Raw genomic sequence first — 26254 nt, 5'->3', positions numbered from 1 at the left:
CATTAACTTACCTACTTCAACCCAAAAGTATAAACTAAGTCAATTTGTTTTAAAGTACGATTATTTATTTTGAAATATCAGTTTTGTATGCTTTTGTTCTCTAAATTTGTTTTCACAAACATCATGGTTTAATCTGTGCCTCTGTTTAGTGTTCTCTGGTTTTCGTACAAATCTTGAGCGTTGTTTCATTGCTTAAATTTTTTAAACTATTTAGTTTTCAGAAATAATGGACATCATGAGTTGATTGTATTTATGGTTTTCATGCTTAACATTTTTTTAAGGATACATACGTACTTTTTTGATTTCAAATGTTTGATGACGCGTTATGCTTTGAATTGTTTTCTAAATTTATTCCATTTAAATGTGAAGACTTTATTTTATAAATATTTTATATGATGGTGAACTGCATTGTAAGTGATTGATCTCTTAATCTAAATCATTATTCTGTTTATTTGATTAACTCCAAGAAATTGTTCTCTTAACTATATACTAAAACAATTTTAAAATAAATAATTTTCTTTAATGTGTACATTTAAAGTTAATATATATATTTAGTTTATATTTTTGTTTTGTTTGTAAATTTATTATAATTTTGACCTTGGATTGGTTTTTGTAGATTTAATTTACTTAAACATTGTGAAGGGGTACACGGTGACGTTCAGGATACGCTTAATCAACAACAAAATTCACATATAACAACAGGTAAATGAAAATGTTACAAAAAATATATATTATCATTATATTAAGGTGTATGGTAAAAATACAATGTAAATATAGAGATTTTTTGTTACATATGTGTGTACTTTCCGTTCAACATTTTGTGCATTTCACATTGATTCTTCGTACAAACTCTTGCACTTCTACACCATATGCCTAAGTAACTTGTATTCGAATTAATCGAGTTTCGAGTTTGTAGGCTTTGGAAAACATTAAACAAACACTTTCGACTTGAAAATACTTTTTCTTTTCTAAAATTGGCCAAACGTCAGCTTAGGACAAATCAATCTTCTACTAACAGATTATTCAACATTCACTTAAGTGTTAATTAAATTTTGTTCTAGCTCATGTCTGCTTATGCTCAATTAAATAAGTTATGATGAAATAATTTAAAATTTTGTTAGATATAAAATATTTGGCATTCAATTTCGAGAAGCTCTACGAATTAATTTGTTTTCGGTTTTAGCACAACATTTTACACAAAGGTAACAAAATGATTTGAAAAATATTTTGGGCTGGGTCTTTGGATGGCAATGCGTTTTTTTCCAGAACAAAAATTTGTCAATCATTTTCATTCTCGTGGAATGCTGTTTTGTGTCACATACGTACGCATATGCGGATGTACTCATATTTCATTTGGCATTGTGTTAGCATAGAAATGGCCACAAAAACTTAATATATGTATGGTATAATGAAGAGTCTTACAGGCAAATCTAATCTGGAACGAAATTTGATTGAGTTTTCGTTTTGTTTACATTTCTTCCATTTCCTTTTCTTTTTTGGCAATTAACATTATTCTTTTGTGCTTATGCTTTTCTCTATATATTTTATATATAGTATGTCTATGAATTCGAAACGTTTTCGCTAGGCTAAGTATTATGGAGCTGCTTAAGTTGTTCATACATATACGGAGTTTACTGTTTGGGTTCTTTTTTTTTTGTAGAAATAGTTTTGTTTAGAAAAGTGTTTCCATGTTATTCTTGTTGTTCTTCTCGAATAAAGATGATTTCGTGAATATACGAACTCTGACCTCCTGCTGTTTGTTTTTAAAAAATTTGCACAAATTCCAAAACGCTTCGTATCTCAAATACAATTGCTCAACTTCCTCATATTGTTAAAAGTACTACAAAATTGTGTGTTTCGGTTGTTGTCGGTTGTGTTGCTAAAGTATTGACGAGGGGCCTCGGAATCTATCCCGCAAGCCTTTCCTTCCACTGCTACACTGTAAATGCGTTTCCTTTATTGCTCAGCTTCAGTAGTAGCCCTCGCTATGCACTCGCTTTGTTTTGGTTTGTTAGTACTTCTCATCGTCTGTGATTTCCCTATGGGAGTTCTGTAATTCTCAGGCCTTGTAGTGTTTGTTCCTCACGGCACAGCACAGGCTCAGGGCGAAGGTGAGGGACAGCAGCTCCAAAAATATGACGGAGACGGTGACGGCGAAAATGGGTATCCAGTTCTCAGTAACGCATTCAATCATTTTGTCCACACAGCCCTGCAACATAGACGGTTACTCACATTACTCACAGTAGGCACTTCAAATTTCTTTCAATTGGCTTGCGACACGCATTCCATGGGCGCCGTCTCACAAACAGATCGAAAACTGATATGCGACATGAATATCAATATTAATCAAAACTCTTTTTTCATCGTCTCAGCGTTTCATCGTCGGCAGACGAGAATTGGCCGACCAGAGACACCCCGAAAACAATATAAAGGATTATTAACTTTTATGACCAGAAAAGAGCGATAATGATCGCTCATCCAAGAACTTATGGGTCGGACCCACCTCTGCCAATTGGCTTTTAATGGGTTTTTGGTTATTCAGTAATTCGAAAGGGGAGAGAACGGAAAGCTAATGGGGGATTCTAAAAATGGAAAGCCATAACATTTGAATAGAGGATACATTCTTATTTTGAAGAGTTTCTAGTTGAACATTTCCCCTTAATTACCGTTTGATAAATGGCTTGGTTCAAGGGTCCCCCGAACTTGAGGCGACGTGACATTTCGCACTCGTTGTCCTTTAGATTTTCTTTGCAACACGACTCGGGAATATTGTAGAAGACATTCATGGACGACACCGCGATTTCGACAATATTCGTCCTGTCCACATTATTGAAGCGACTTGTGGCCCAGTCTCCAGGACCATCAGCGCCACAGCATTTTAGCTAAACGAGAAAGGGATTGTCATTAATTTAATGTTTTTTTGATTATATCTCAAAATACTTACATTCTTTTGCAACGCATCGAAGGTCACGGTCTGTGAACTCATGGTGGACTGTCCGTATTCATGCTGAACTGTTGATTTGACAGCCGCCCGAATGATGTCGTCCAGTTTGTCTTGATTGTGGAAGGCCCAGGCCCCGGCCGCAATCTGCGCCACCATAACAACCAGTATGACACAGAAGAACTGCAAGAAAATTTACAATTTATGAGTGCCAGAGAAGAGTAGTGTGTAGGCGTTGAGTAAATAAACTCTCGGAGATCCGAAAATGATACATCCGCAAATTCCCAGACTTGGCACTGCCATGTGGGCCGACTACCAAAGCCAATTACATGAATGGAGTAGTGTGGGCCACACAACTGCATTCGTTTTAATTGGAATTCGCATATAATTAACTTTTTTACTCCAATTCGTACTTACCGAAACGAGAAAACATTGCGACTCTCGGCAAACGCCCCAGCAGCCGAAGAACGCGCCCAGAGTGATCAGAATTCCGATGCCCAGCAGGACGTAGAGCGCTATCTGGTAGTGCTGGTAGGATTGGGTCATGGACAGGACAAATGTGGGATCTGTTAGCATCCACACGGCGGATATGACAAAAGTCAGTCCAATGATCTGTAAATAGAAAAATATTATTGTAAAATTTGTATAGATTTTAGGGAAATAGTGCACTCATAAATCTGGAGGCACGCGTCAGTGACGCCATCTGGTGGGGCGGCAATTAAAGTGGGAGTCTCGCCACGCCCTTGCCACCCCAACCCCCCTCCCATTCGGTCCCCTGCTGCGTAACTTATGATGTCAGCTGCGTTGAAAGTGCCGAGTTCTATTAGTTTGTTTTAATTAAATTATAAAAATTGGGCTTTTGTGGTCATAATTTAGCCAATTTCAAGTTTAGAATGGAAATAATTTAAAAAATATATATATATTTCATAATTTTGTATTGTTTTATATTGAGAGATGTGATTATTTGATTTATTTATAGAAATAAGTCATTGGTCCGAGCTTATCAGCATTTTATAATCACTTTTAATCGTTGTTTCTTAAATAAAATTATAAAAAGGAACAAAAATGAGTATTACACACTGAATCACATAAAATGAAACCTTAAAAATGGATTTTTTTTCAAGCTCTTATTCATGCACTGATTGAGAAAATCTAAATCTAACAGCTAATGACTTATAATAGAATGCAGAATGTGTTTATATCCATTAATTATTCAGCGAATTATTCATCCCAGAGAAAATGGGCTTGGGATGAAAATTAAGCAAGAGATCAGCGTGTGTACTCTATGGGAAGTAGCCACTTGAGAATTATTTAGCAACCCAAAGGGCTCTTACGAAACAGAAATATTCTTTTTAATAAACAACAAATGTACTTGTTTGTCCAAAGATTCTCTAAAGTTTTTCTGATTGAAATCTGGAGCATCGCAGCTTCTAGATAAGATTACGCAGTAGGCCTTGCCAGTAACCCTTTAAGAACTATAAGAAATATATATATTTGTTTAATTGTTAACGAACAAAGATGAATAGAGACTCTTTCTTAAAAACAATATTGCATATTTAATTGTAAAAATTGGTCCGAGCAGAGCAAGTGAAAAAGTGTGCCACTCAAAGTACTCGTTTGTGTCCCAATGGTTCATGTGTGTGCCTCCGTTCATGGAAACATAATATCATACAATGTTGCACCACACGAGGGTAGTTTGTGGAGTAACAGTGCTAGTAAACCTTACAAAATATTCAATAAGATAAGCATAATTAAAAAAACAGTTTCCAAAAAGTATTTAGTTAAAAAACAACTGCCCAGACTTTATTTTCTAAATTTTAAATAGCCTTTGTGAGCCCAATTTAGTATCAATATTTTTTTTCTTTTACAAATGGAATCCTCGCCTTTTTTCTTCGCAACATTTTTACTATGTCGCGTGTCCGTGACGAAAAAAAAAATAACAAAAAGCCTGCCGAAGGGGCTAATAAATGTGCAGGTCCTTCGTTGACCCACTTTCGAGTGCCGACACAAGACCCAGTTGAAATCACGATGAGAACTTCGGGTGTGAGAATACATACAATGTATGGTATACACTTCCAGTCGCTGGGTTGGTTGGGACTGTTTGGGGCCACAATTAACCGCATCGATTGAGAACTGCAGTCGCACGACACAAATTATATCAGAGATGGAATATGAATAATTGAGGAGAAAATAGACCAGCGAGTCTTGTAAATTGCATGTTTAAAAATAGTTTAAATTTGGTAATAAAAAAAATTACAAAAATGATTTAAAAAATAATAATAAATCTATCAAAGTTTTGTTGAAAATATATCATTTTTTTTTTAAACATTTTTGTGGGTGGACGGGTCATTGTGATTCGGCCAACGGATGGCTTTTTTTCGCCACTGACAACTTCAATGACGAAAGCGACAGCATCGGCCTCCCGTACCGTCCCGGTAACCGCACCACCGGCTCGGCTCTCTGGGATCATGGCATCGTCGGCATCTCAGCGTCCTCAGAGATCGTGGCGTTTGATCACGATGCCCCACAGCGACGATGAAAATGGAAATGTTTGGAAACCGATGCACAGTGTCCAGAGGGTGGAGGGAAATCCAAATGAATTTTAAACAATGCCCACAGTGGTGCACACTTGTTGGTTGTTCAGTTCTTTAAAAATAAATGTGTTTGACGTACTTTTCACTCCATCATCGTTTTAAAAATAGTTCAAATCATTTCCATTTAGATTGCTTTCTAAATTTTTAAACCCACCACCACCACTGTGCACAAAATAACGACTAAAACTAAGACATCTTGAGACGGCCGCATGTGTTTTTGTTGTTTTGCGCCCGTATTCGAAAATAGCTTTTGACTAATAAATACTATAGACGAAAATCGAAAAGGCACCCACAATCGGCCAGAGGGAAAAAAATGAAAACAACCAGCATAAGCGCAGCATTATAAATTGATGCCCAAACGAAAAGGAAAATGATTTCGAAAGCCCATACTGCAGGCCCTACAGATAAGAGGCAAGCTTCGAAAGAGAACATAAACATTCCCGATGAAGAAAAAGAATGTATTTCAGCGAGGCAGCCCACAAGAATGATAAAAGTTTAAAAAAATCAACAAAAATTATTTTTTTTTTCTGAGAGTTCTCCCGAGGGCGGAAAGGGCGATCGCCAAAGTTATGTCCTTTTCTGCGAACGTATGTGTTATAAAACAAACAAATAAAAAAAAAGAAGGAAAAGGCAGAAGCACAAAACAAACTAAACAGAAATGGAAAAAAGAGAAAAAAGAAAACACTGTTTAGATGTCTGGTTTGGGGGGGTGGGTGCAGAAGAGACTCCCTTCTTAGAAGAATTCCATTGTTAGTGGGTGGAGTAGTGACAGTAGTGGTCTAATAATACATTACAAGTAATCAATTAGTAATCACTTTTTTTTTTAAAACAATTTATTTATTAAATTAAATTAAAATTGTAACTAACTTATAAATTCATTATAAAGTCTATAATTTTCAATCTTATCAGTAAAAAGATTTATTTTTTTTTGTCCACCTACGAGGAAGAGAGCCTAAGAGAGGAGGGCTCCAAAGGAGCAGTCTCCAAAAGAGCGTGCGCGCGCTGCCCTGCCCCTCCTTCTATCTTCCGCCCACCTAGCAAAGGGGCGTCGGGAATACACAACACACACAAACTACCACGCAACACACCCACACACACACCAACACACACACATACAGATTTAGGTCCCTGTTCCAGTTGTTGTTGTGATGGGAGAAAAGAATCTGGGATTTTTGATGTCGCTTACATACCCAGAACAAAATGTTTATAAGGACCATAAGATATTTGACGCACGAACAGCACCCGTTGAGACCCATTGCGGATTCAGTTCTTTAACTAATTTTCTCGCCGAAAGTGGGTTGGATTTAACTGGTTTTGTCACCACTTTTTTAGATGCTTCTTGCAGCCACTCGGTTGGTTGCAGCAAAATCGTATTTAACTGCAACCTGCAAGGCGATTTCCGTTTTTCACTTTTCGGCCAGTTCAAAGACCTTTGGCAAATATCTATTTATTTATTTTTTAAAAACTTTTATTTAAGCCCACAGTTGGCGCAATTTTCCGCTGCAACCGTTGCAAATTATTTAAAATTTTATTTGTACATCGAGCCGCAGCAAGCGTCCGTTCGAGTCGACTTTCAGTGTTGCCAGATGCCGATTAGTAACCCTAGAATCTATCGGATAGCCTGAAAAACCCACTAAAAAATCCCCCTAAATTCAAAAATTCAGCGGAATCGATTTTTGGACAATCCATGATGAAACATCAATGATTTTTGAAGAATATGAAAAACATTGTCAAGAAGTTACTGTCACGTCCTTACTACTATAAAGGTTCTAAATACTTCGCATTTATTTTTTTTTAATATTTTCAGTTTGAAATATAAAATTAATTTGAATATAAAAATGTAGTCCCGACTCAAACTTTAGAATATATGGGAATAAATATCTAAAGCTATTATTTACCCGCTTTTCCACTCAAATGTACGAACCGGGTATAATTTCTTAAATTGTATATCGATAACATGGCTTCCAGTTTAAAGAGACCTGATAATGCGATAGTTTAGTGGGACTGTCCCCTCCAAGAGAAAAAATACCAAAATCGACAAAGTGCTTGGGGGCTCCCTGAAACTGAAAAACACCAACACTGAGGCACTGTGGAAAACATTAAACTATTAGAAATACGTTTAAAATGGCTGTCTAACGTTAGCTCACGGCAACGAGAATCGAGTGGCAAAGTGCATTAAGATGGCTCATAGCTGAAAAGCGGAAAATATGTAGCAGGGTGACAAGACCCTTTTCTCGCGAAAAAGAAAATCGGTGCAAAGGAAAAACAAAACAAATACACAGCCAAATGCGAATGTAAATGTGAAGGCAAAGTAAGCGAAAGGTTTCCCCGACTTTGGAGTATAGAGTGCAATATATGGTTTTTTTTTTCTTTTGGCGTAATTAAAGACAAGTCTTGTTCCCCAGTCTTGCCCCAACTACCCGCTAGCAAGAGTGTAGTGTATGTGAGTGTCTTGTAATTTTGTTACGCAGTGGAGCGAAGTTGGAGTTGACTTTGTTGTTGCTGTTAATGTTATGGAATGAAGTGGAGTGTAACCAAACACGAATGAAAACGGAAAAAAAAACCTTAAAGCGCAGGCCAGGCCGTTTCCAAATGAACATATCTCAGCCGCTGCAAGCCAGTGGCTGTCCCACCGCCCCCCCTTTTTGCATAATAAGATACTTTTCGTCCCAGCTTACGCACTTGTTCAGGAGCTCTTTCCGCGTGCAGTACACCTGGAGAAATATATGTAGCCAATTTATATTTAAATCAATAAATCATTAAATACTTTTGGAGTAAAAAGTTAGCTACATATACTTTATCTGATATCTTTTAATCCGTGGTATGTTTAGTATTTGATGGATTTTTTTTCCTGTATCCCTCCCTCTTTGTGCAACTCCCCCTGGTATCTTGGCAAATTTCACTTTCACATTCGTTGTGGGCAGTTACAGCGAAGCCAATTGCTCGGCTGGTACTTCTTTTATTTTCAGTTCCCCCTCCCCACTTCTTCGGGCGTTTTAAATTAGAAAGTGTCGGCGTATGTGTGTTGGAGTTGTGACATGAGCGGCATGGCATTTTCTGAATGAGTGGGGCTAACAGTGGATAGTTTGGATAGTTTGGTTGTTCGGTAACCGGCATAGACTATGAAGTCTCCAAAAAATAACAGTTAATAGTGCATCTCTCCACCCTCTCTACACCCTAAAATGTAATTCTAATTAGTGCTCGTTAACAATTCAAGTGGCGGCCCCCATCGTCTGCCAGCTGCGGTGTGTGGGAACCTAAATTGTTGCATCCAGAGTGAGAGATGGAAATAAAAAGGGGGACAAATACCAACACAATGGCAGAACGAGAGGCGGATACAGATGGGGTTGAAGCAATAAGACTATTTTAAATAAAAAATAATATCTTTTGTAAATACTATTTAATAAATATTCTTACTATTGTCCACCCTACACCTGCCGCAAAATTTGATTATTTATTCTGTTTCCGATCCTAAAACCTCAACCTCTGCTGTTGACAATTTTGAATCATTTGCATTCCATACACAATTACAAATGCGTGCTAAGTACGAATGCAGCTTATGCATTGCAGCATTGGCCAACAGGCAGCATAAATTGGTGCAAGCAACGGCACCTGGCAACATCCACTAGCTGCCAACAAGCCACCGAGCCACCAGGGAAGTTGGCAACTGTCTCTATTATCATTAGCGGCTTAACAGAGCGCCTAACTAAACTAACAGCGCCTTAACATGCAAGTGCAACAACCCTGCGAGGGGGCATGTCAGTGGGTGGGTGGGTGGTGTAGTGTAGCGAGTAGTGTGTGTGTGTGTGCCTTGGCCAGATGTGTGAACTTACAACAGAATGGATGGCGATAACAATGGCCCAGACTTCATAGAAACTGGGTAACGCTTTTATAATTTATTTTCTTTTATTTCCTACTTTTTGTGGCCTTCTTCGTGAATATTAAATTGCTGTATGTGGCATTTATAGTATTTCCAAATTTCTATTTAACAACCCCTCTATATAAACAATGGTTTAAACTTAAAACACTATATATCTTTGTTTGTTTACATGATATCCAATGCATGCCCGAATGCATTTCCATCATTCTTCTGAATCTGAATCTGAATCCGAAACTGTACACATAAATAAACCATTTATTTTTAAACATTTGTGGTCTCCCTGGAACCGAAACTTATTCTATATTATTTTATCTTGGCTGACGCATGAAAGTTGACCCCAAAGGTCCCCCAAACTCTATACTAGCTGGGAAAACCAACCTGATAGTGTGTTCTTCAAATCGCAGCTGTCCAAAGAACTTTTTGAAGGCAAACACGGAATGTTTACAAAAAAATGTGAATATTAGCGGGGGGGTAGACCACTGATAGGGTCAATAAACACGGCATTTATCACTAAATCAATAAACCAAAACAAATTTCACTTTCCATTCGTGTTTAGATTGAAGCGGCGCACCATCATAAAAACGCGATAAGCCCGGCGCAACTCGACAGATAAGCGGAGACCTTATCGCAACGCATCCATCGCCCAACTTATCCAGGTACACCAGCAGAAATACTATACCATTTTATATTTACAACTTTAACTTATTTAAAATAATAATGATTACATTTTCTTCCAGTATTAAAGAGGAAAAGCAGAAGGCAACTGCCAGGAAACCGCAACCGGAGAACCCGGACGGAGCATGTCGCACGGCGGCGCCGGCGGCAGCGGCGGTTTGGGAGCGCAAACGGTAGTGGCCGGCAACCTTGGTGGGGGTGCAGCGGCAGCAGCGGCGGCGGCGGCAGCAGCAGCAGCAGCAGCCGGTGGCGGCGGCGCAGGCGGTGGAGAGTACCGCGAACTCCACTGGACAGTATCGAGTGTGATGGACTCGTCGCGCGTCTCCACCTGCCTAATATCGATGCTGCTGATTGTTTACGGCAGCTTCCGCAGCCTGAACATAGAGCAGGAGGCTCGCGAGCGGGAGCAGAAGAAGCGGAATGAGTCGACGACCAATCTCCTGACCGGCGAGCAGGTGGAGAAGGAGCCAAGTAACTGCCGCCCTTAAACATTAGAAATACTAACTAATAATGTATTTTGTTCGCAGCTGATAAGTTTGCCACTCTGGACACGATGCACGCCCTTTGCTTGCCACTGGGAGCATCCATATCACTGCTTATCATGTTTTTCTTCTTCGACTCGATGCAGCTGCTCTTCGCCGTGTGTACAGCCAGTAAGTGGAAGGTCCTTACAAAGTGTCTTGTTCTAAAGTATGTCCTTCACAGTTATTGCCACTGTGGCATTGGCCTTCCTGCTGCTGCCCATGTGCCAGTACATCATCCGGCCGTGTACGGACGGGAAGCGCTTCTCTTTTGGCATATGCGGGCGCTTCACGGCAGCGGAACTTTTTAGCTTTACGCTCTCGGTGTCGATTGTGTGCATCTGGGTGCTTACCGGGCACTGGCTGCTAATGGACGGTGAGTTTATACTTGAAATATTATATTTTTTGTAATTTAATAGCAATAATTTCTTATTCAGCAATGGGTATGGGCCTTTGTGTGGCTTTCATCGCCTTCGTTCGCCTGCCAAGCTTAAAGGTGTCCACGCTGCTGTTGACCGGCCTGCTCATCTACGACGTCTTTTGGGTTTTCCTCTCCTCGTACATCTTCAGCACGAACGTAATGGTCAAGGTGGCCACGCGACCCGCCGAGAATCCCGTCGGCATCGTAGCGCGAAAGTTTAATCTGGGAGGAATCGTGCGGGACACGCCTAAACTGAACTTGCCAGGGAAACTGGTGTTCCCCAGTATTCACAACTCGGGCCACTTTTCGATGCTGGGCCTCGGCGATGTGGTGATGCCCGGCCTGCTGCTGTGCTTCGTCCTGCGCTACGATGCCTACAAGAAGTCGCAAGGCGTCACCTCGGATCCCACGCTTTCACCGCCCCGTGGCGTTGGCTCGCGGCTAACTTATTTTCATTGTTCCTTATTGGGGTAGGTCTTAAATCTATGATTTTGTTATCGTAATTTTTCATGAAATCATATTTTTTTAGTTACTTTTTGGGTCTGCTGACGGCTACGGTGAGCTCTGAGGTGTTCAAGGCGGCTCAGCCTGCACTTTTGTACTTGGTGCCCTTCACGTTATTGCCGCTCTTACTAATGGCCTATCTAAAGGTGGTATTAGAGCTCGTTCTCAATTTGAATAATGAATAATAATGATGATTTTATTGCAGGGCGACCTGCGTCGAATGTGGAGCGAGCCGTTCATCGCGCAACAACCATCAAAACAACTGGAAGTCTGAGTGTGCTCTTTCTCAAAGCAAATGAAAAACAAACAAAATATGGAAAAGGTTTATTTTTCAACAAAAAAACACACACCACACAAACAATTATTCTATAAAGATCTAAAGAAACGTTTGTCTCTTAACACATTGAGTGTGAATGTATTTTTAAACTCAACTTAACTAAGTTTCGTTTTAAGTTAGGTGATCCTCGTTTTCATAGTGAAATAAAACCACAACCGAGTAATTATAGTTTCTAGTGTAAGCAGAACGTTTTATATATGCATATACCACATCCGAGAGTTCATTCAAATTGGCTTTAAAGTCCACTCCAATCATGCGATTACTTAGCGGCTAGGATAGAGATCAATCGAAATATTAGTTACAATTCATAGAGATTAATGCATTCGTATTACTATTGTATCAGCAATCGATAGCAAAAGACTACAGACATTTTGAGATTCGAATTTCGACAGCATCCGCATCTGCATCCACATCCGTTTCAAATCTGTTCCGGGCAGTATGTTCTGTAAATACTTAAGTTTCTTTATGCGTAATATTAAACATATACGTATGCATATTGATAACGAACCACCATGCAACAAATAATAGTTAGTAAGCTCGCCTTCACATTTATTCGTTAGTTCTCGTTTCCGAATCACGCCCACGCCCATCTCCGTCCTACATCCCTTTCGTCCTTCGTCCCATTCACCTTCATAATATCGAAATGATGTTTTTGCCAAATGCATGTGTTCGTTGCAAACAATAAATAAGCAAGTAAAAATACAGTTCAATAACAAAGCAAACGTTGCACGGCGTCTGTTTCACAAGAATTATGTTTCAAGAATTTACATTTTTTACGTTTACAAAATAATAATTATTAATTACTGTATGCATATGGAAACGACAGTTACATATTAGTTCTAAGTAAATGCAATTTCGTAACGTATAGAAACAATAAAAATGTGAGATTTAAACGATAAACCGGAATTTAATTTATTTAAATAAGTCTGATGATATACGAAAGGATATGACGGGTTCTACTATTTAGTTAAGGGTATATTTTGTAAGTATATTTTATCAGTATATTTTGTTGAAAAATATAAATGTTTCTTATATTTAGCCGATACATACATAGATAGTCTTTGTTGGATCCTGAAGCATTATTTTTTTTATAAAAAACTTTAAGTGTTTAAAATTTAATTTAAAAATCCTTAAATGAGAAAAATACCAAAAAGAAAGGTTATATTTTTATTTGTACTGATGGTATTGGAATTGAATATTTGATTTAAAATTTAAATTAGATTCAAACTCAGTTTGGCGCTAAAAATAATTTTAAATTAAAAATATTTCCCCCACTGTATTACCCGGTTCGTTTCTTTCGTTCCGATTAGAAGAGCAGACGAGCGGTTGAGGGAAATTCTCTCTTGAGAGCAAAAGAGCCATTCCAGTGATGAGTTGAAATAAATGAAAAATATCGATGCATCGATGTGGCCCTGGTTATCGATATATCTCCACCTCTACAAGTGCTGCGTAAATGCGTTATTTTGCATAAAACAAAAAAACAAACCGTTGCATAAACAAACCGGCCGAAAATATTGTGAATATTAGACATCTAGGTACGGTGCTTGTGTGGGAGGCGTCCTCCCAAGGCTGCTTTTGGCCATTACCCACTCGAGTCGCGGGTCGTAGGCGTGGAAATTCCTGTGTGCAATAGTGGGCGTATGTGTGTGAGAGTGGCATCGCATCTTTATCTTTTTCCAGCCCCTTAGGGGGGGCGCATCAGTTTCGATTTAAAAAATTCTGTTCTCCATATAGTATATTTATGCGATATTTCTATGTACAAAAAAGGTACATAATTAATTTGCTATTTGGGCGTCCTTCTACATGGTCTGATGGCAGTCTCTATATAGGGACTTCACATGGTGTACATATTTAGCACCCACAATAATATATTTAGTTCTATAATGATGCATCCCTTTCATAAATTCGAACATAAGCCACCTCACATCATACAAGCCTTCAATCCCAACCAGAGGCTTGCCCAGGTCCACATTACGCAACAACACTACGGCGGCACATTGAAGGAGTCTCACTTCCCTCAAGCCTACTCTTGAAATTTAAACCAAAAATCTATATCTGCAGTGTCTTCAGAAAAGGACTCCAGCTGGGTAACTTTTGCGGCAAACTGAACCGCAACCGCCAGCGACAGGGGCAGGAGCAGGAGCAGCAGCATCAGCGGCAAGCGCTCGGCCAGATGGGTGGCAACAGCACTGGGGCCAACTCGAGCGCCTTTAGCGCGGGCGGATACATTGGACCGACCTCTGCCAGCAGCCACAACAACTTGGGCACCTCGGCGGCGGCAGCGGCGGCGGTTGCCGGTGGCAGTGACCTTATACCCGCACCTATCGGAACTGGAAACGCCATGGGAGTGTCCTCTTACGCGTACGGGGGAACCAGTTGGGAAGAATTCTGCGAACGGCATGCCAAAGTGGCTGCCACCGACTTCGCCAAGGCCTGCATCACCTACATAAACGGGAATCTGCCGCCGGAGGAGGCGCGCAACATTCAGCATCGCAGCTTCGCCCAGAAATTTGTGGAATCTTTTTCAGCCCACTACGACACCGAGTTCTTCAATAGGCGGAGCACCCTAAAGTCGGGTAGGGGATCGGTGGAATTTGACGAGGAGCATGAGGTGCCCCGGCTGCTTTCCAAATCTCTCCTCAGGCGACTCTCCTTCAAGGGACTGCGCAAGGGCAAGGTGAGTGGAGCAGACTCTATATTTAAACTCAACATTGCTTTAATTGTAGCAATTAATAGATAATTTGGTATATTTTATTAACTAAAAGTAGTTGATAGTAGGATAGTCGGGTACTTCGGCTATATTTAACCGACTTGTTTCAACTTTCAAAGTTCTCCGTGCTACAGGCTTTCTTCCACAAGAACTCTGACGACGTGGATGGGAGCGGAAGCAGCAAGCAGAGCAAGACAAAGCTGGCCAAGATCACGGTCGAGTGCCGCAAGGAGGGCTGGGTGAACAACCTGACGCCGGAGAGCCTGGACCAGCCGACAGGCTCACAGAAATGGGAGCGGTGCAAGTTGGTTCTGGTCAAAGCCGTGGGCGGCTACATGCTGGAGTTCTACCCAAACAAGTCGACAAAGCCACGCAGTGGTCTCTTCTGCTTCCTCATCTCGGAGGCGCGGGAAACAACGATCCTGGAGATGCCCGATCGGCTGAACACATTCGTCCTCAAAGCGGACAACAATATGGAATACGTGATTGAGGCGGAAAATGCCGAGGAGATGCGCAGCTGGTTGGCCACCATTCGCTACTGTATGCGAACGCCGCCCACTCAACAGCCCCTCATCGAGTCCGATGGAGTAATGGCCGCTGCAATGCAAACTTCGCCCACTAACCCAACCCCCAATCCCATTGGCGGTATCCAGAATCCGCAGTACCATCAGCAAGGGGGCTCCAACGGAAATATAGTCGGCGGAGGTCCTGGACTCGCCTCTTCCCTGTCCGCAGACAGTGCTTTGGGACAGGGAGGTGCCACATCCGCAAATGATTTGAACGCCATCAACGAATTGGGCACAACGCCGCCCTCAGGTCCACCGGACATACCCATAAGACCCCATCGGGGCGAGCAGCGTTTGTCAGCCTCCAGTAATTTCGATGGCGTGGAGCTCGGCGAAGATTCGGATATAAATGTGGCTGATCTGACAGCTGAGATGAGTTCCTTTCCGTGGTTCCACGGAACACTCACTCGCTCGGAAGCGGCCCGAATGGTTCTGCAGTCAGAAGCCGCCGGACATGGTTACTTTTTAGTCAGACAGAGCGAAACGCGCCGCGGGGAGTTCGTGCTGACGTTCAACTTTCAGGGGCGAGCCAAGCACCTGCGTCTCACAATTTCGGAGAAGGGGCAGTGCCGGGTGCAGCACCTTTGGTTCCCCTCAATCCAGGAGATGCTCGAGCACTTCCGCCACAATCCGATACCTTTGGAATCGGGTGGAACCTCGGATGTGACCCTAACCGACTGGGTCCTCAACAACAGCAGAATCAACGATCTGTCGGCAGCTGCAGCAGGAGGATCTGGCCACGATTCGGGCCAGCTTAACGATCTGTCCTCCAATGGGAATGGAAATGGAAATATGAACGGAGCGGCAGCAGCGGGAGGAACTGGAGCTGGAGCGGGAGCGGGAGCAACCGGCGGTGGTCATCCGTCTCCGAGACATGTGAGATAGCCAAAATTTTGGAGTCAATTCAGTGTCAGTGATGGTTTTTTATTTTACTTTGATTTCTATTGATTTCTTATCATTTCATTGCAATGGAACAAAATACTTGTACAAAGAGATAGATAGGCTATTTTTAGAGCTTCTGTAGGTTATTTATTTCAGGAACAGAGATATAGAAAGTTTTTATTACAAATTTTTAAAGATTAAATGCAAGTTTATTAATAAAGAAAGAAGAAATTGCAGGTAAGAGATGAAGAATAAAAAAGAAAGGAATTTTTTAAATAAACTACAGTTTATTTCAACAAAAAATCAATAATTTAAATATAAAATATTTTAAATCCTATTAAAATATATTACTTTTTTGAGCTCAGTTTTGAATACAAGCTTAGATTCTTTTTATAATTGTATTAAACTTTAAATCAAGAGTACTTATAGTATGTTTTTAGTTGGCTTTCGTGTTTCGTTAAAACTTTTCGAGGCTTGAGTTCATTGTTGCATGCTAATTGTTTCATCACACACCCCCACATATCCCTAGCAATGCCATTGAATGACCAAGATCTTTATTGTTCCTTAACCCACAGTGCAACGAAGTGATTACCATGAATCTAAGTGTTCGCCTAAAGACAAATGAAATTGATCTGCCACAGGAGCCAACACACGTATATTTTCCGGACCAAGTCTATTTCCGTTTGGATCCCACATCTCTAACCGTGCATGGATCGCCACCAGCCGCCCAGAGTTTCCTGGATCAGCCGCATCTACGGGCCTCGAACGCCTCGCTGCAGGCGGCGGCTCACCATCATCCGGCAGGACAATCACGGCATACCAGCGACAGTGGCAACAACAGCGCCAGCGGCGGAGCAGGGGGCTCCAACTCGGGTGCCGAATGCACCGGACGGGCTATCGACAACCAGTATAGCTTCACCTAAAAATCCTGGCCAGCAGCCCCATCCGCGGATTGTGGTCATCCGTGCGGAATTTATTTTTGTGCCATTTTAATTGTCTTGATGGGAAAAATTTGTGTTTTGCATTACAGAACGTAGTCTGTCCTATCTTCTGCTTTCTTTGCCATTTTTCTTAATTGTTTCTAAATTATTTAAGTACCTATTTTGGAAGACATGAAGTAACTGAATATTATTACGTATATATTATATAGCTAAATGTGTGTGTTCATTTTAAGTACATCAATGTTGTATGTATAGAAGAGTAAAAGAAAAATTTGAGATGTTTGTGGCACCAAAGGTGTGACTCATGCGAATCCTAAAACTTCCTGCTTTACAAAACAAAAAATACATACGTCTATACTAAACTTATAAATATTAATTATATATGCATAATTATGTATGTGTATGTATAAATAAATATATATTAAAATTGGTAACTACAATAAATGAAGTTATGCAAAAATAAAAAAAAAATGTAATATAATTCTTTTAAGTTTATTGAATAGTAGTTTATTTTGAGTTAGATGTTTTAAAATTTGAAAACGTTTCAGCTTTGAATTTGAAATCGTGCTAGTTTTGGTATTTTTTAGTTTTGGTGTTGTGAACTGTTAAAAAAAAAACAGTGTTGGAAACCTTTAAAATACCGAGGCGTGCTGAAAAACGTGCAAATAATATACTTTTCATCTGACAACACTGATACGAAAACTCCGGCACCGAAATAGCAAGGAATGGAGCTTGAACTGGACGTGGTGGACTCCCTTCAGGCCCTGGCCTACGAGGGTCCTTGCCTGCAGCAGGAGAACCTGAGCAGGGCACTCGATGCAGGCATCGAAAGTCCGGCGCTGCGGTTGGTGATCCACTGGCTGGCTCAGGAGCTTCATGTACTCCGGAAAACGGACGAGCGCGTCAGTTCCGGCAGCGGAGACCACGACGAGTTTTCCTTTGAGCTTTCCCTCTTGCTCACCGAGTTGGGCTGCCCGTATCGCAAACTCGTTATTGGTCCAATCGAGGAGCGATTCCAAACCCGGGAGTCTTTGGTGCAGCTGCTTGAGTACCTCACCTCCGAGTTGATGGCCACCAAGATGGTGCTAAAGGCTCAGCCCGTAGGACCGCCTTGCAAGCGTTCGAAAACCGAGTCAAACGCCCAGCAGGCCATCGAGCAATTAGCCAAGGACCTGCAGCTGGGGGAGCTCCCAAAGAACATCAACACAAAACTGCTGTTCGAGAAGCTAATACCAACCTTAGATCAGTCCCTGAAGAAAACTAATCGTCAGGTGGTGAGCGAACCTCTACTGAATCTTAAAAAGCCTCTTAACGATGCCCAGTGGCGTGTGCTGGAGTCGCTGCACAGGGATCTGGAGGCCGAGTACAATCTCCGTCGGCAAATGATGACCACTCGGCTGGAGGCCACTGTTCAGAGCTTCCAGTGGTCGGAATCCATGCACCAGCGTGAGAACGAGATAATGGATCGTTTTCAACGAAAGCTGAGGGAACTGGAGCAGTTCAAAGTGGGCGGTGAACAGACTAATTTGGTGGCATTGCTGGCTGCACGAACAGATTTGGCCATTATCGAGAAGACCAGCTCGGCCAATGTGCGGAAAAACACCGCCTCCAAGATACAGAAGCATGTGATTGGCAGCGTACCAGATCGAGGAGGTCGTGCTAATGAGCACGCTCCTCCGCCACCGGAAATGCCCTCATGGCAACAGCAGCGAGCCAGCGGTCCTCCTGGAGGTGGACGTGGTGGAGGAGGTAACTTCCGTGGAGGTCGAGGAGGAGGTGGAAGGGGAGGAGGCGGAGGCGGAGGAGGTGGCGGTGGCGGCGGAGGAGGTGGCGGAAATTGGCAGCAACCTAACCAACAACCTCAACATCAACGTGATCACGATCGAAGCCGTGAGAGAAATCAAGATCAACAGTGGATTAGCGGCAGTGGACGCGTCCAGGGCACCGGCTGGAATCCACACGGAGGACGAGGTGGTGGCGGAGGTCGTGGAGGAGGAGGTGGCCGCAGTGGAGGAGGCGGCGGTCATCGCGGCGGCGGCTATCGATGATCTCGATACCTGATATTAACCAGTTACCAATGGAAAGGGCGACTAAAACGACTGATCCTTTTATTATTAACTATTACCGACTTGATGATTATAACCAAGTTTAATTTATTGCCAAATTATACGAATACGTTTATAATTGCGAATGGTTGCCCGTTTAAAAAATAAACTATCTGTGTCATCGCTTTGCTAGCAAATCTCGCGTGTCGATTGCGCCTTCTGGAATTGGGGTTAAAATTTTCGCTTTCAATATGCCAACGACCCATTTTCTGTCTAATTGATGGATTTATATTTATATTTAGATGTGCCGATTTATTCGTCTGAAACAGTACAACTATCTATGTGTACCATCAAGTTTTTGCAAATCGTTTGTTTTATTTTATGAACAACTCAGGTGTATAATTCAATTACCTTCGTCTCAATGTGTCGCAGGTGGCTGAAAATAATATAGTTGGAGTATAGTTTAAAAATTCATATAAAGAATAATGTTTAGGAACATAGGCTTGGTTCTGCAGAGGATGAACAAGACTGGTAATACATAGTTGGAGCAACTAATTGAATAAAACCCCAACCCCTAGCAACACTACGCCCCTGGGACAAGTAACCAAGCATCAAATACACGCGACACTCAATTGCCATTAGCGTCCAATCTAGTCATCAACCGAGCCGGCTATATGGCCACTATACTGCCACCACAACTGGCCAAATCCATTCCGATCCGATCCCAACAATTAACTTGGTCAATCAGCATGAAAACCATGTCGAAGTCATCATGGATGGGTCGACTTCGGAGCTGTGATCAGTTCATCCGAAGCCCCAGATCGGAAAGGTTGACAATTCTCCCGTATTTCAGGCCCAAACCTATATTTCGAGTTATATTACAATGATTATTAAACTAATTCTGGTGTTGGTAATTGGATATGGTAGTATTTTCGCGCCCGGTTGCGCACAAAATTTATTGGATCGCCTGCGTCCGGTGAACATGACTCGAATGGATGACGGAATCAAAGTGGTTTCCGGCACCAAAGTAAAGCGGTACGAACGGTTGACGGTGCCGCTGGGAGGTCCTGCGGGGATTCCCGGGGCAGCCGGACTTCTTGGACCGCTTTTGCCACCACAACCGGCATATTTGGGATATACCTATGTAAGTTTTATAGAAAATTATGTATAAATAATTAATAATAACAAGTTACAAGTGTTTAATCATTTTAAAGAGTGTGGAAGTAATTTGCTCGCTTTTTGAATTACATTGTAATTTAAACTATTATTCATAATAAATGAGATTACAGTGTCAACAAACAGTTTTTTTTATATATTTTCCATTTAATTAAAGTATATTATTTAATTGTGAACTAACTAATCTCATAACTCCCAATTTCCCCAGCAGTTAGTGCCTCAATGGCAAGCTGGAGCCAAATTAATGGGCGACGGCGAGGCAGCGGGTGTATCTGGAATGATCTCGTTCCAGCAACTACCCTATAGTTCGGACATCAAGGTGACCATTAATGTGACAGGACTGCCCCCTGGAAAACATGCCCTGCACATCCACACCTTCGGAGATGTAAGCGATGGATGCAAATCCACGGGAGGACAATTCCCCAATAATTTTGTAAGTAGTTCTCCTAATAACTTCGAGTCCTTTGATTAACTGAATTAAAACTTCCAGTTGGGCAATGTGGATACAAAGGACGATGGAAGCATTTCTGCCGTTTTTCAAAGCATTTATTTGCAGTTGTTCGGCTTCAATGGCATTGTCGGCCGATCCATAGTGATCCACAGCAAGGCCATTGACCTGAACACGGCCTTAAATGCGGAGGTGTTCTCGTCCTCCCTACAGCCCATGCCCAATGCCTTGGCCTACCAGAACGAGGAGAACTCGCTGGGTGCCCCGATTGCCTGCGGAGTGATTAGTCTGATGAGCACGGCAGCCAGTTCAGGTGGCATGGCTACTGCCCCACCAGCTGCTGCGACTGCGGAGGCTTAACTTTGTGGACTTTTATAAACTCTCTTTAAACTATAAATAAATATACCTTTTTAACTTTTAAAGAGTATTAAGATCAAGGTGGTATGGTGCTAAAAGTCACAGCATTACACACAATATCCAAAATAGCAGGCTTTTCTTGTATATATTTCTTAGAAACTATTTAAAAATATGTAATTTTACTTTGCTTTTTTCTGAGTTTTAAAAAGTTTTATTAAGTAATGTAACTGTAGCACCTTACTTTACTAATCTCATGCTTCAATCCGTCTCTCCCCGAATAATTCAGCAATTTCGAGCCTATCAAATTCAGCTCAGCTTTAATGGCTAATACGTGCGGCGCATGCCCAAAGGTCTGGGTCGCCTGCCTGGCCAAAACTTTCTTCGCCGGCTTCCCACAACCGAACTGGCCAGTTGACCGTCGCGGTTCGTCATGTTCAAACGCGAAAGTAAAAGTTTTCTCTGCCAACGGCTTATACTACTCCTGGTGTTGGGCGTAGCACAGCTCCAGGCCGAGGTCCTTAACGAAAACTCCCAGCAGGCCAAATTCGAGTGGCCATCGTTTCCATGGACGCGGAACAAGACCAACAAAAACACTCCCTCGTCTCTCAATGATCTGGATTTAAAAAACGATTACACCCAGATGGAGTTGGCCAACTTTGGGGACTTTGATCGCCATCCGTGTAGAAGAGTGTGCCAGCAGGGTCAGTCCATGAACTGTTATTACCAGTTAGTGGTTCACAACTACCAGAGGCTGGGCCCAGAGTGTCAGAGGTGTCAGCAGGACGAAAGGGCTTGCGCCTCCGAAAATTGCATCTTCGGCGATGGTGTAGCCAGTCTGGTGATGGCAGTGAACAGAATGGTGCCAGGACCTCCCATCGAATTGTGCGAAAATGATACTGTTGTGGTTGATGTACTGAACTATCTGGGTGAATCCACCACCATGCACTGGCACGGTGTCCACATGATTCGTACTCCCGAAATGGATGGCGCTCCCTATACCACGCAGTATCCTTTGCAGCCGGGCGAAGTCCAGCGGTATGAATATCAAGTGGATCGCAGTGGCTTGCTTTGGTATCACAGTCACGTCGGCTGGCAGAGGGGCTTCGGGGTGGCTGGTGCCCTAATCGTCCGGCAAACTCGGCAGGAGAATGTGCACGCCCAACTCTACGACTACGATCTAGGGGAACACACTCTGATGATACAGGATATATTTTATAACTATAACCTGCAGGAGGTTCGCAACATCCTGGTGAACGGAAAAGGGCGCAATCATCTTAGTCAGCTGCCGGATAATGACAATCGCCATCGGTACGAAAGGCTTCGAGTTACGCCAGGCTACCGCTACAGGATGCGGGTAGTCCTTAATGGAATTGCCAACTGTCCTGTGGAGTTCTCCATAGAGCAGCACAAGCTTTTGATCATCAGCACCGATGGTAATGACATCGAGCCTGTCTTGGCAGATGGTTTTTTCCTGACGTCCGCCGAGAGATTTGATTTCATCTTGGAGGCCAATCAGTATGCCAAAAATTATTGGATCAGGGTTCGTGGATATGAGCAGTGTGAGGAAAGAAATCTCTACCAAGGAGCAGTGCTTAGTTATCGGGGATCTGCTCGAACGGAACTGCCGCAAGGCAGTATCCTGGAGAATCCAAACAGCCGCTCTGAGGAGGAAGACTCCGTTTGGGTCAACGACTACCGTTTTCGGTCGCCAAATTCAACAGATAAGTCCTCCCTGCGCCAATCCCTGGACAAGGACAACAACGTGGGCACCGTGGCCCTGCGTTCCGTGCAACCAGTGTCCTGGTCCCGCTATACAAAATTCCTAACCTACTACTCTAGCTTTGGATCGCGAACGGCACCCAATGGTGAAGTTCTCTTCCAGATTGATGACATATCTTACAACTCTCCGGGGATATCGCTGCTGCAGGGTCGACATCTCTACCAGGACGATGGTTATTTTTGCAACAAAAGCTCCCTGGCTCGCGAGGGACGTAACTGCGAACGGGAGCAGTGTGAGTGCACTCACGTGATCCGCCTTCCAGCATACAGACCTATTGAAATGGTAGTAGCCAATTTAATGGAGAACACGCATCCTTTCCACATTCATGGCTACACTATCCGTTTGGTGGGACAAGGAGTTCTGGCCAATGCCAATGAGGTCCGAAATGTAAGGACTATCTTTGAACAGAAGCCTGTTCCTTTTTAGTTTTAAATATTTTAATTATTTCAGATCCGGGAACTCGATCGCAGAGGCCGTCTTTCTCGCTTGAAGGATGATTATGTCGCGGTGGCAAAGGACACGGTTCAGATTCCGGGTCTCGGCTACATAATCGTTCGCTTCGTATCTAATAATCCTGGATTTTGGCTATACCACTGCCATATTGAAGCGCATTCGGTTCAAGGAATGGTGGCAGTCCTGAAAGTTGGCGAAGATCATCAAATGAAACGCATTCCGGCACGCGTGCGTTGTTAAAAATTTTTTAATCTATTTATTATTTAAAGATGAAACAAGTGCCTTTGTTGCCAATTTAAAAATATTTTATTCCTTAATAAACAAGTATTTATATTTTATTTAAAAATTCCAAAATTGTTTTCAGTGCTTTTAAAGTTTAATCGTTAAGCTATCTGCAAACTTATAACCATTTAAAGCTCGTAAATATTATTACGTTCAATACACAGCCCGTGGGAATTTCCCTTAATTTTAATTGAGAAGAATATTTAACTAAAGAAATTATTTAAGTGGAAAGTCCTTAGTATTTTACTGAATTCACGTGTTTCCCAAAAAAAGAAAGTATAGACAATAGTTAAGCCATGGTGTGATAAAAGTTTTGCCGTCTGTTTATGGAACAGAAATTTCTTTATCATATTCATAATACCCGTGTTTATGGTCTTTAAATTGGTTGGTCGTTTTGCTGATTGGTTGACTACCAATATTGCTACTTTAATCGAAGCTGCCGCTGGTCTTTAAAAGAGACCGATGCCCGCAATTTTTTCGTAGTTCACTTTTAACATGTCGCGAGCTCTTATTGTCCTTGCCACTGTTTTGGCAATCGTGCAGAGTGCTCCTCTTGAGAAGGAACAGATTCCTGCGGATGTTCCTGACTATTATGAGCTATTTAATAATCCCGAAGCTCATTTGGCTCTGGCCAAAGCACCTACTACGGTAAGTTCTTATACCTATTATATTAATATTTTTAATAAAAGTTTTTTATATATTATCACAAAGACTTATTTTACAAGAAATTCTTAATTAATATTTTAATACTTTTTTTGCAGATTAAATTTATCGAAGATCACGGCTATCCAGCAGAACGTCATTATGTGACCACTGAGGACGGCTACATCATCAGTCTCTTCCGCATTCCCTATTCGCACAATCTACAGAATCAGGATGTCAAGCGACCCATCGCCTTCCTCCAGCATGGACTCTTTGGCAGCTCCGATGTCTGGCCCAGCCTGGGACCGGATGATGGGCTTCCCTTCCTGCTTTCCGACGCGGGCTACGACGTTTGGCTGGGAAATGCCCGCGGAAATAGGTACTCCAAGAACCACACATCCCTCTCTTTGAAGCACCCGAACTTTTGGCGGTTCAGCTGGCACGAGATTGGATACTACGATATCGCCGCTGCCATTGACTACACGCTCTCCACCGAGAACGGAAAGGGCCAGGAAGGGATCCACTATGTGGGCCATTCCCAAGGCACCACTGTCATGTTCGTCTTGCTTTCTATGCGGCCAGAATATAACGCCAAGATCAAGACAGCTCATCTGCTGGCCCCAGTAGCCTTTATGCATAATATGGAGGACTTTATGGTCAACACCTTGTCTTCTACTCTCGGTTTCAACAATGTTTACTCGAAGCTCTTTAGCTCCCAAGAATTCTTGCCCCACAACGATTTTGTTCTGGCATTTTTCTACAACGTTTGTCTCCCGAAATCGCCGGTATTGTCCATTTTCTGCAGCGACGACGAAGAAGTGGAAACAGTTGTGGAACAAGGTCGAACCAATTCGGTGAGTTGAACAGATTCTTCTCTATGTCATGCTTCTCTAATTTTTGATTTTTTAATTCTATAAAGACCGCTAATTCAGTAATAGCTGGTGTTATGCCCGCTGGAATTTCCACCGACCAAGTTCTGCACTATATGCAGGAACATCAATCAGCTCATTTCCGTCAATTTGATTTTGGAGCAAAAAAGAATTTAATTGTCTATGGATCAGAAGAACCCACTGATTATCCAACGGAGAAAATTACCGCTGAAATGCATCTTTGGTACTCGGATAACGATGAAATGTCTGCCGTGGAGGATGTCCTGCAGGTAGCGGCGACCCTTCCCAATAAAGTAATGCATCACATGGAGGATCCTCTCTGGGATCATGGAGATTTTGCCAACAATTGGGAAGTGCGAAAATACATAAACGAACCGATTATAGCCATCATGAATGAGTACGAGGCAAGAACTAAGTGATCTAATCAAAATAATACTAGTTCGAGAGTTACAAGTATTAATACTTATATTTGAACAAGCTACCATGTATTATTTCATTCATAAGACTTGGCCGACATAAGACTTTTAGACACAAGGAAAATTTGTGTTGGCAAAGTGATTTTTCATAATTACGAGTATCCTGCTCAATGGAAACATTTTAAAAGAAGAAAGAACTACAATTTAGGAAAAATTACCACATTATATATTAATAGAAGTAAAATAATTTTAAGGTCTTGTTATTATATTATATAACAAAATAAAAAATATGGACATAATATTCAACCAGAAGTTAAATTTGTACCCTTTTGTATTAAACAAAAATGTAAAATATGAATATGTGTTTTATGAAACCTTTTCCAAAATCCTATCTGAGCAACATGGAGTTATGCGAACCGGATGAGTTTTACATTTTATTCCCTTTCTATTTATATTCCCCTTTTCTTGACCTTTCTATAATTTTTTAAAAAATTATTATAAATCAAGCAAACACTTGATAATATTTAATCACTAACGGATGCAGCTTAGACATTCAAAAGTGGGGATACTTCATTATTAAACAAGTTCCATTAGATTCCACTTCACTTAGAAACAGCCATTTCCTCGTGTGCATATTTAATTCATTAGATCTTAGCCGACTTTCCTAATCAAAAAGCAATTTGCGCCTCATACGAGTATTGTTTATAAATTTTACAGCTACCCTCTTGAAATCTATTAATGGGTTAGTAATCTAAAAAACTAAATTCCCAATCGGTGGGGGTACATTCTTTCT

General features: G+C 41.7%; 7 protein-coding genes across 10 annotated transcripts; 6 read left to right on the top strand and 1 right to left on the bottom strand.

Moving 5' to 3' along the window:
• Positions 1 to 43: 43 nt before the first annotated feature.
• LOC6501006 (CD81 antigen) lies at positions 44 to 7145 on the bottom strand. The gene is made up of 5 exons (XM_001954323.4): positions 6726 to 7145; positions 3359 to 3553; positions 2945 to 3124; positions 2667 to 2882; positions 44 to 2209 (listed from the first exon to the last, which is right to left on the bottom strand). Exons 1-5 carry the CDS (start codon positions 6789 to 6791, stop codon positions 2060 to 2062), a joined length of 807 nt encoding a protein of 268 aa, XP_001954359.3. The 5' UTR covers positions 6792 to 7145; the 3' UTR covers positions 44 to 2059.
• Positions 7146 to 7549: 404 nt separating this feature from the next.
• Positions 7550 to 12773, top strand: LOC6499572 (signal peptide peptidase-like 3). The gene is made up of 8 exons (XM_032454376.2): positions 7550 to 7846; positions 9972 to 10071; positions 10153 to 10561; positions 10618 to 10743; positions 10796 to 10987; positions 11049 to 11502; positions 11562 to 11682; positions 11742 to 12773. The coding sequence occupies exons 3-8, from the start codon at positions 10216 to 10218 to the stop codon at positions 11808 to 11810; spliced, it is 1308 nt and encodes a 435-aa protein (XP_032310267.1). The 5' UTR covers positions 7550 to 7846; positions 9972 to 10071; positions 10153 to 10215; the 3' UTR covers positions 11811 to 12773.
• Positions 12774 to 13269: 496 nt separating this feature from the next.
• On the top strand, positions 13270 to 17283 carry LOC6499573 (SH2B adapter protein 2). Of its 3 annotated transcripts, none has more exons than XM_014910655.3 (4): positions 13270 to 13408; positions 13935 to 14550; positions 14703 to 16025; positions 16607 to 17283. In XM_014910655.3, exons 2-4 carry the CDS (start codon positions 14047 to 14049, stop codon positions 16952 to 16954), a joined length of 2175 nt encoding a protein of 724 aa, XP_014766141.1. In that variant the 5' UTR covers positions 13270 to 13408; positions 13935 to 14046; the 3' UTR covers positions 16955 to 17283. The 3 variants fall into 3 exon arrangements, with proteins under 3 accessions (XP_014766141.1, XP_032309440.1, XP_032309441.1); XM_032453549.2 differs by lacking the exon at positions 13270 to 13408 and adding an exon at positions 13455 to 13640; XM_032453550.1 differs by lacking the exon at positions 13270 to 13408 and having other exon boundaries at positions 14718 to 16025.
• A 349-nt stretch (positions 17284 to 17632) lies between these two features.
• On the top strand, positions 17633 to 19214 carry LOC6499574 (protein FAM98B). The gene has a single exon (XM_001954320.4). The coding sequence runs from the start codon at positions 17698 to 17700 to the stop codon at positions 19018 to 19020; it is 1323 nt and encodes a 440-aa protein (XP_001954356.1). The 5' UTR covers positions 17633 to 17697; the 3' UTR covers positions 19021 to 19214.
• A 586-nt stretch (positions 19215 to 19800) lies between these two features.
• LOC6499575 (extracellular superoxide dismutase [Cu-Zn]) lies at positions 19801 to 21057 on the top strand. 2 transcript variants are annotated; one of them, XM_001954319.3, is made up of 3 exons: positions 19801 to 20161; positions 20402 to 20626; positions 20684 to 21057. In XM_001954319.3, the coding sequence occupies exons 1-3, from the start codon at positions 19901 to 19903 to the stop codon at positions 20999 to 21001; spliced, it is 804 nt and encodes a 267-aa protein (XP_001954355.1). In that variant the 5' UTR covers positions 19801 to 19900; the 3' UTR covers positions 21002 to 21057. The 2 variants fall into 2 exon arrangements, with proteins under 2 accessions (XP_001954355.1, XP_014766143.1); XM_014910657.2 differs by having other exon boundaries at positions 19802 to 20161; positions 20405 to 20626.
• Positions 21058 to 21111: 54 nt separating this feature from the next.
• LOC6499576 (laccase-14) lies at positions 21112 to 23577 on the top strand. Its single transcript, XM_001954318.4, has 2 exons — positions 21112 to 23165; positions 23229 to 23577. The coding sequence occupies exons 1-2, from the start codon at positions 21429 to 21431 to the stop codon at positions 23469 to 23471; spliced, it is 1980 nt and encodes a 659-aa protein (XP_001954354.1). The 5' UTR covers positions 21112 to 21428; the 3' UTR covers positions 23472 to 23577.
• A 421-nt stretch (positions 23578 to 23998) lies between these two features.
• Positions 23999 to 25772, top strand: LOC6499577 (lipase 3). Its single transcript, XM_001954317.4, has 3 exons — positions 23999 to 24161; positions 24275 to 25009; positions 25075 to 25772. Exons 1-3 carry the CDS (start codon positions 24009 to 24011, stop codon positions 25462 to 25464), a joined length of 1278 nt encoding a protein of 425 aa, XP_001954353.1. The 5' UTR covers positions 23999 to 24008; the 3' UTR covers positions 25465 to 25772.
• Positions 25773 to 26254: the final 482 nt, after the last annotated feature.

The sequence above is a fragment of the Drosophila ananassae genome, chromosome 2L, assembly GCF_017639315.1.
Source record: "Drosophila ananassae strain 14024-0371.13 chromosome 2L, ASM1763931v2, whole genome shotgun sequence".
NCBI classification, from domain to species: domain Eukaryota; kingdom Metazoa; phylum Arthropoda; class Insecta; order Diptera; family Drosophilidae; genus Drosophila; species Drosophila ananassae.
Note: the sequence above shows the minus strand (reverse complement) of the source record. Positions and strands in the feature narration are given on the sequence as shown.

Bases quoted from the DNA above. Each gene is read 5' to 3' on its own strand.
- LOC6501006 (XM_001954323.4), bottom strand. From the start codon at position 6,791: ATGGGTCTCAACGGGTGCTGTTCGTGCGTCAAATATCTTATGGTCCTT. The intron at 3,554-6,725 runs GTATGTAAGCGA...TTCTATTTACAG, and splicing joins TTATAAACATTTTGTTCTGG to ATCATTGGACTGACTTTTGT. The intron at 2,210-2,666 runs GTAATTAAGGGG...TCTATGTTGCAG, and splicing joins ACCAAGCCATTTATCAAACG to GGCTGTGTGGACAAAATGAT.
- LOC6499572 (XM_032454376.2), top strand. From the start codon at position 10,216: ATGTCGCACGGCGGCGCCGGCGGCAGCGGCGGTTTGGGAGCGCAAACG. The intron at 10,744-10,795 runs GTAAGTGGAAGG...TGTCCTTCACAG, and splicing joins CTTCGCCGTGTGTACAGCCA to TTATTGCCACTGTGGCATTG. The intron at 10,988-11,048 runs GTGAGTTTATAC...TTTCTTATTCAG, and splicing joins GCACTGGCTGCTAATGGACG to CAATGGGTATGGGCCTTTGT.
- LOC6499573 (XM_032453549.2), top strand. From the start codon at position 13,615: ATGCGATATTTCTATGTACAAAAAAG. The intron at 13,641-13,934 runs GTACATAATTAA...CTATATCTGCAG, and splicing joins TATTTCTATGTACAAAAAAG to TGTCTTCAGAAAAGGACTCC. The intron at 16,026-16,606 runs GTGAGATAGCCA...CTTAACCCACAG, and splicing joins GTCATCCGTCTCCGAGACAT to TGCAACGAAGTGATTACCAT.
- LOC6499574 (XM_001954320.4), top strand. From the start codon at position 17,698: ATGGAGCTTGAACTGGACGTGGTGGACTCCCTTCAGGCCCTGGCCTAC.
- LOC6499575 (XM_001954319.3), top strand. From the start codon at position 19,901: ATGATTATTAAACTAATTCTGGTGTTGGTAATTGGATATGGTAGTATT. The intron at 20,162-20,401 runs GTAAGTTTTATA...CAATTTCCCCAG, and splicing joins CATATTTGGGATATACCTAT to CAGTTAGTGCCTCAATGGCA. The intron at 20,627-20,683 runs GTAAGTAGTTCT...TAAAACTTCCAG, and splicing joins GACAATTCCCCAATAATTTT to TTGGGCAATGTGGATACAAA.
- LOC6499576 (XM_001954318.4), top strand. From the start codon at position 21,429: ATGTTCAAACGCGAAAGTAAAAGTTTTCTCTGCCAACGGCTTATACTA. The intron at 23,166-23,228 runs GTAAGGACTATC...TAATTATTTCAG, and splicing joins ATGCCAATGAGGTCCGAAAT to ATCCGGGAACTCGATCGCAG.
- LOC6499577 (XM_001954317.4), top strand. From the start codon at position 24,009: ATGTCGCGAGCTCTTATTGTCCTTGCCACTGTTTTGGCAATCGTGCAG. The intron at 24,162-24,274 runs GTAAGTTCTTAT...CTTTTTTTGCAG, and splicing joins TGGCCAAAGCACCTACTACG to ATTAAATTTATCGAAGATCA. The intron at 25,010-25,074 runs GTGAGTTGAACA...AATTCTATAAAG, and splicing joins AACAAGGTCGAACCAATTCG to ACCGCTAATTCAGTAATAGC.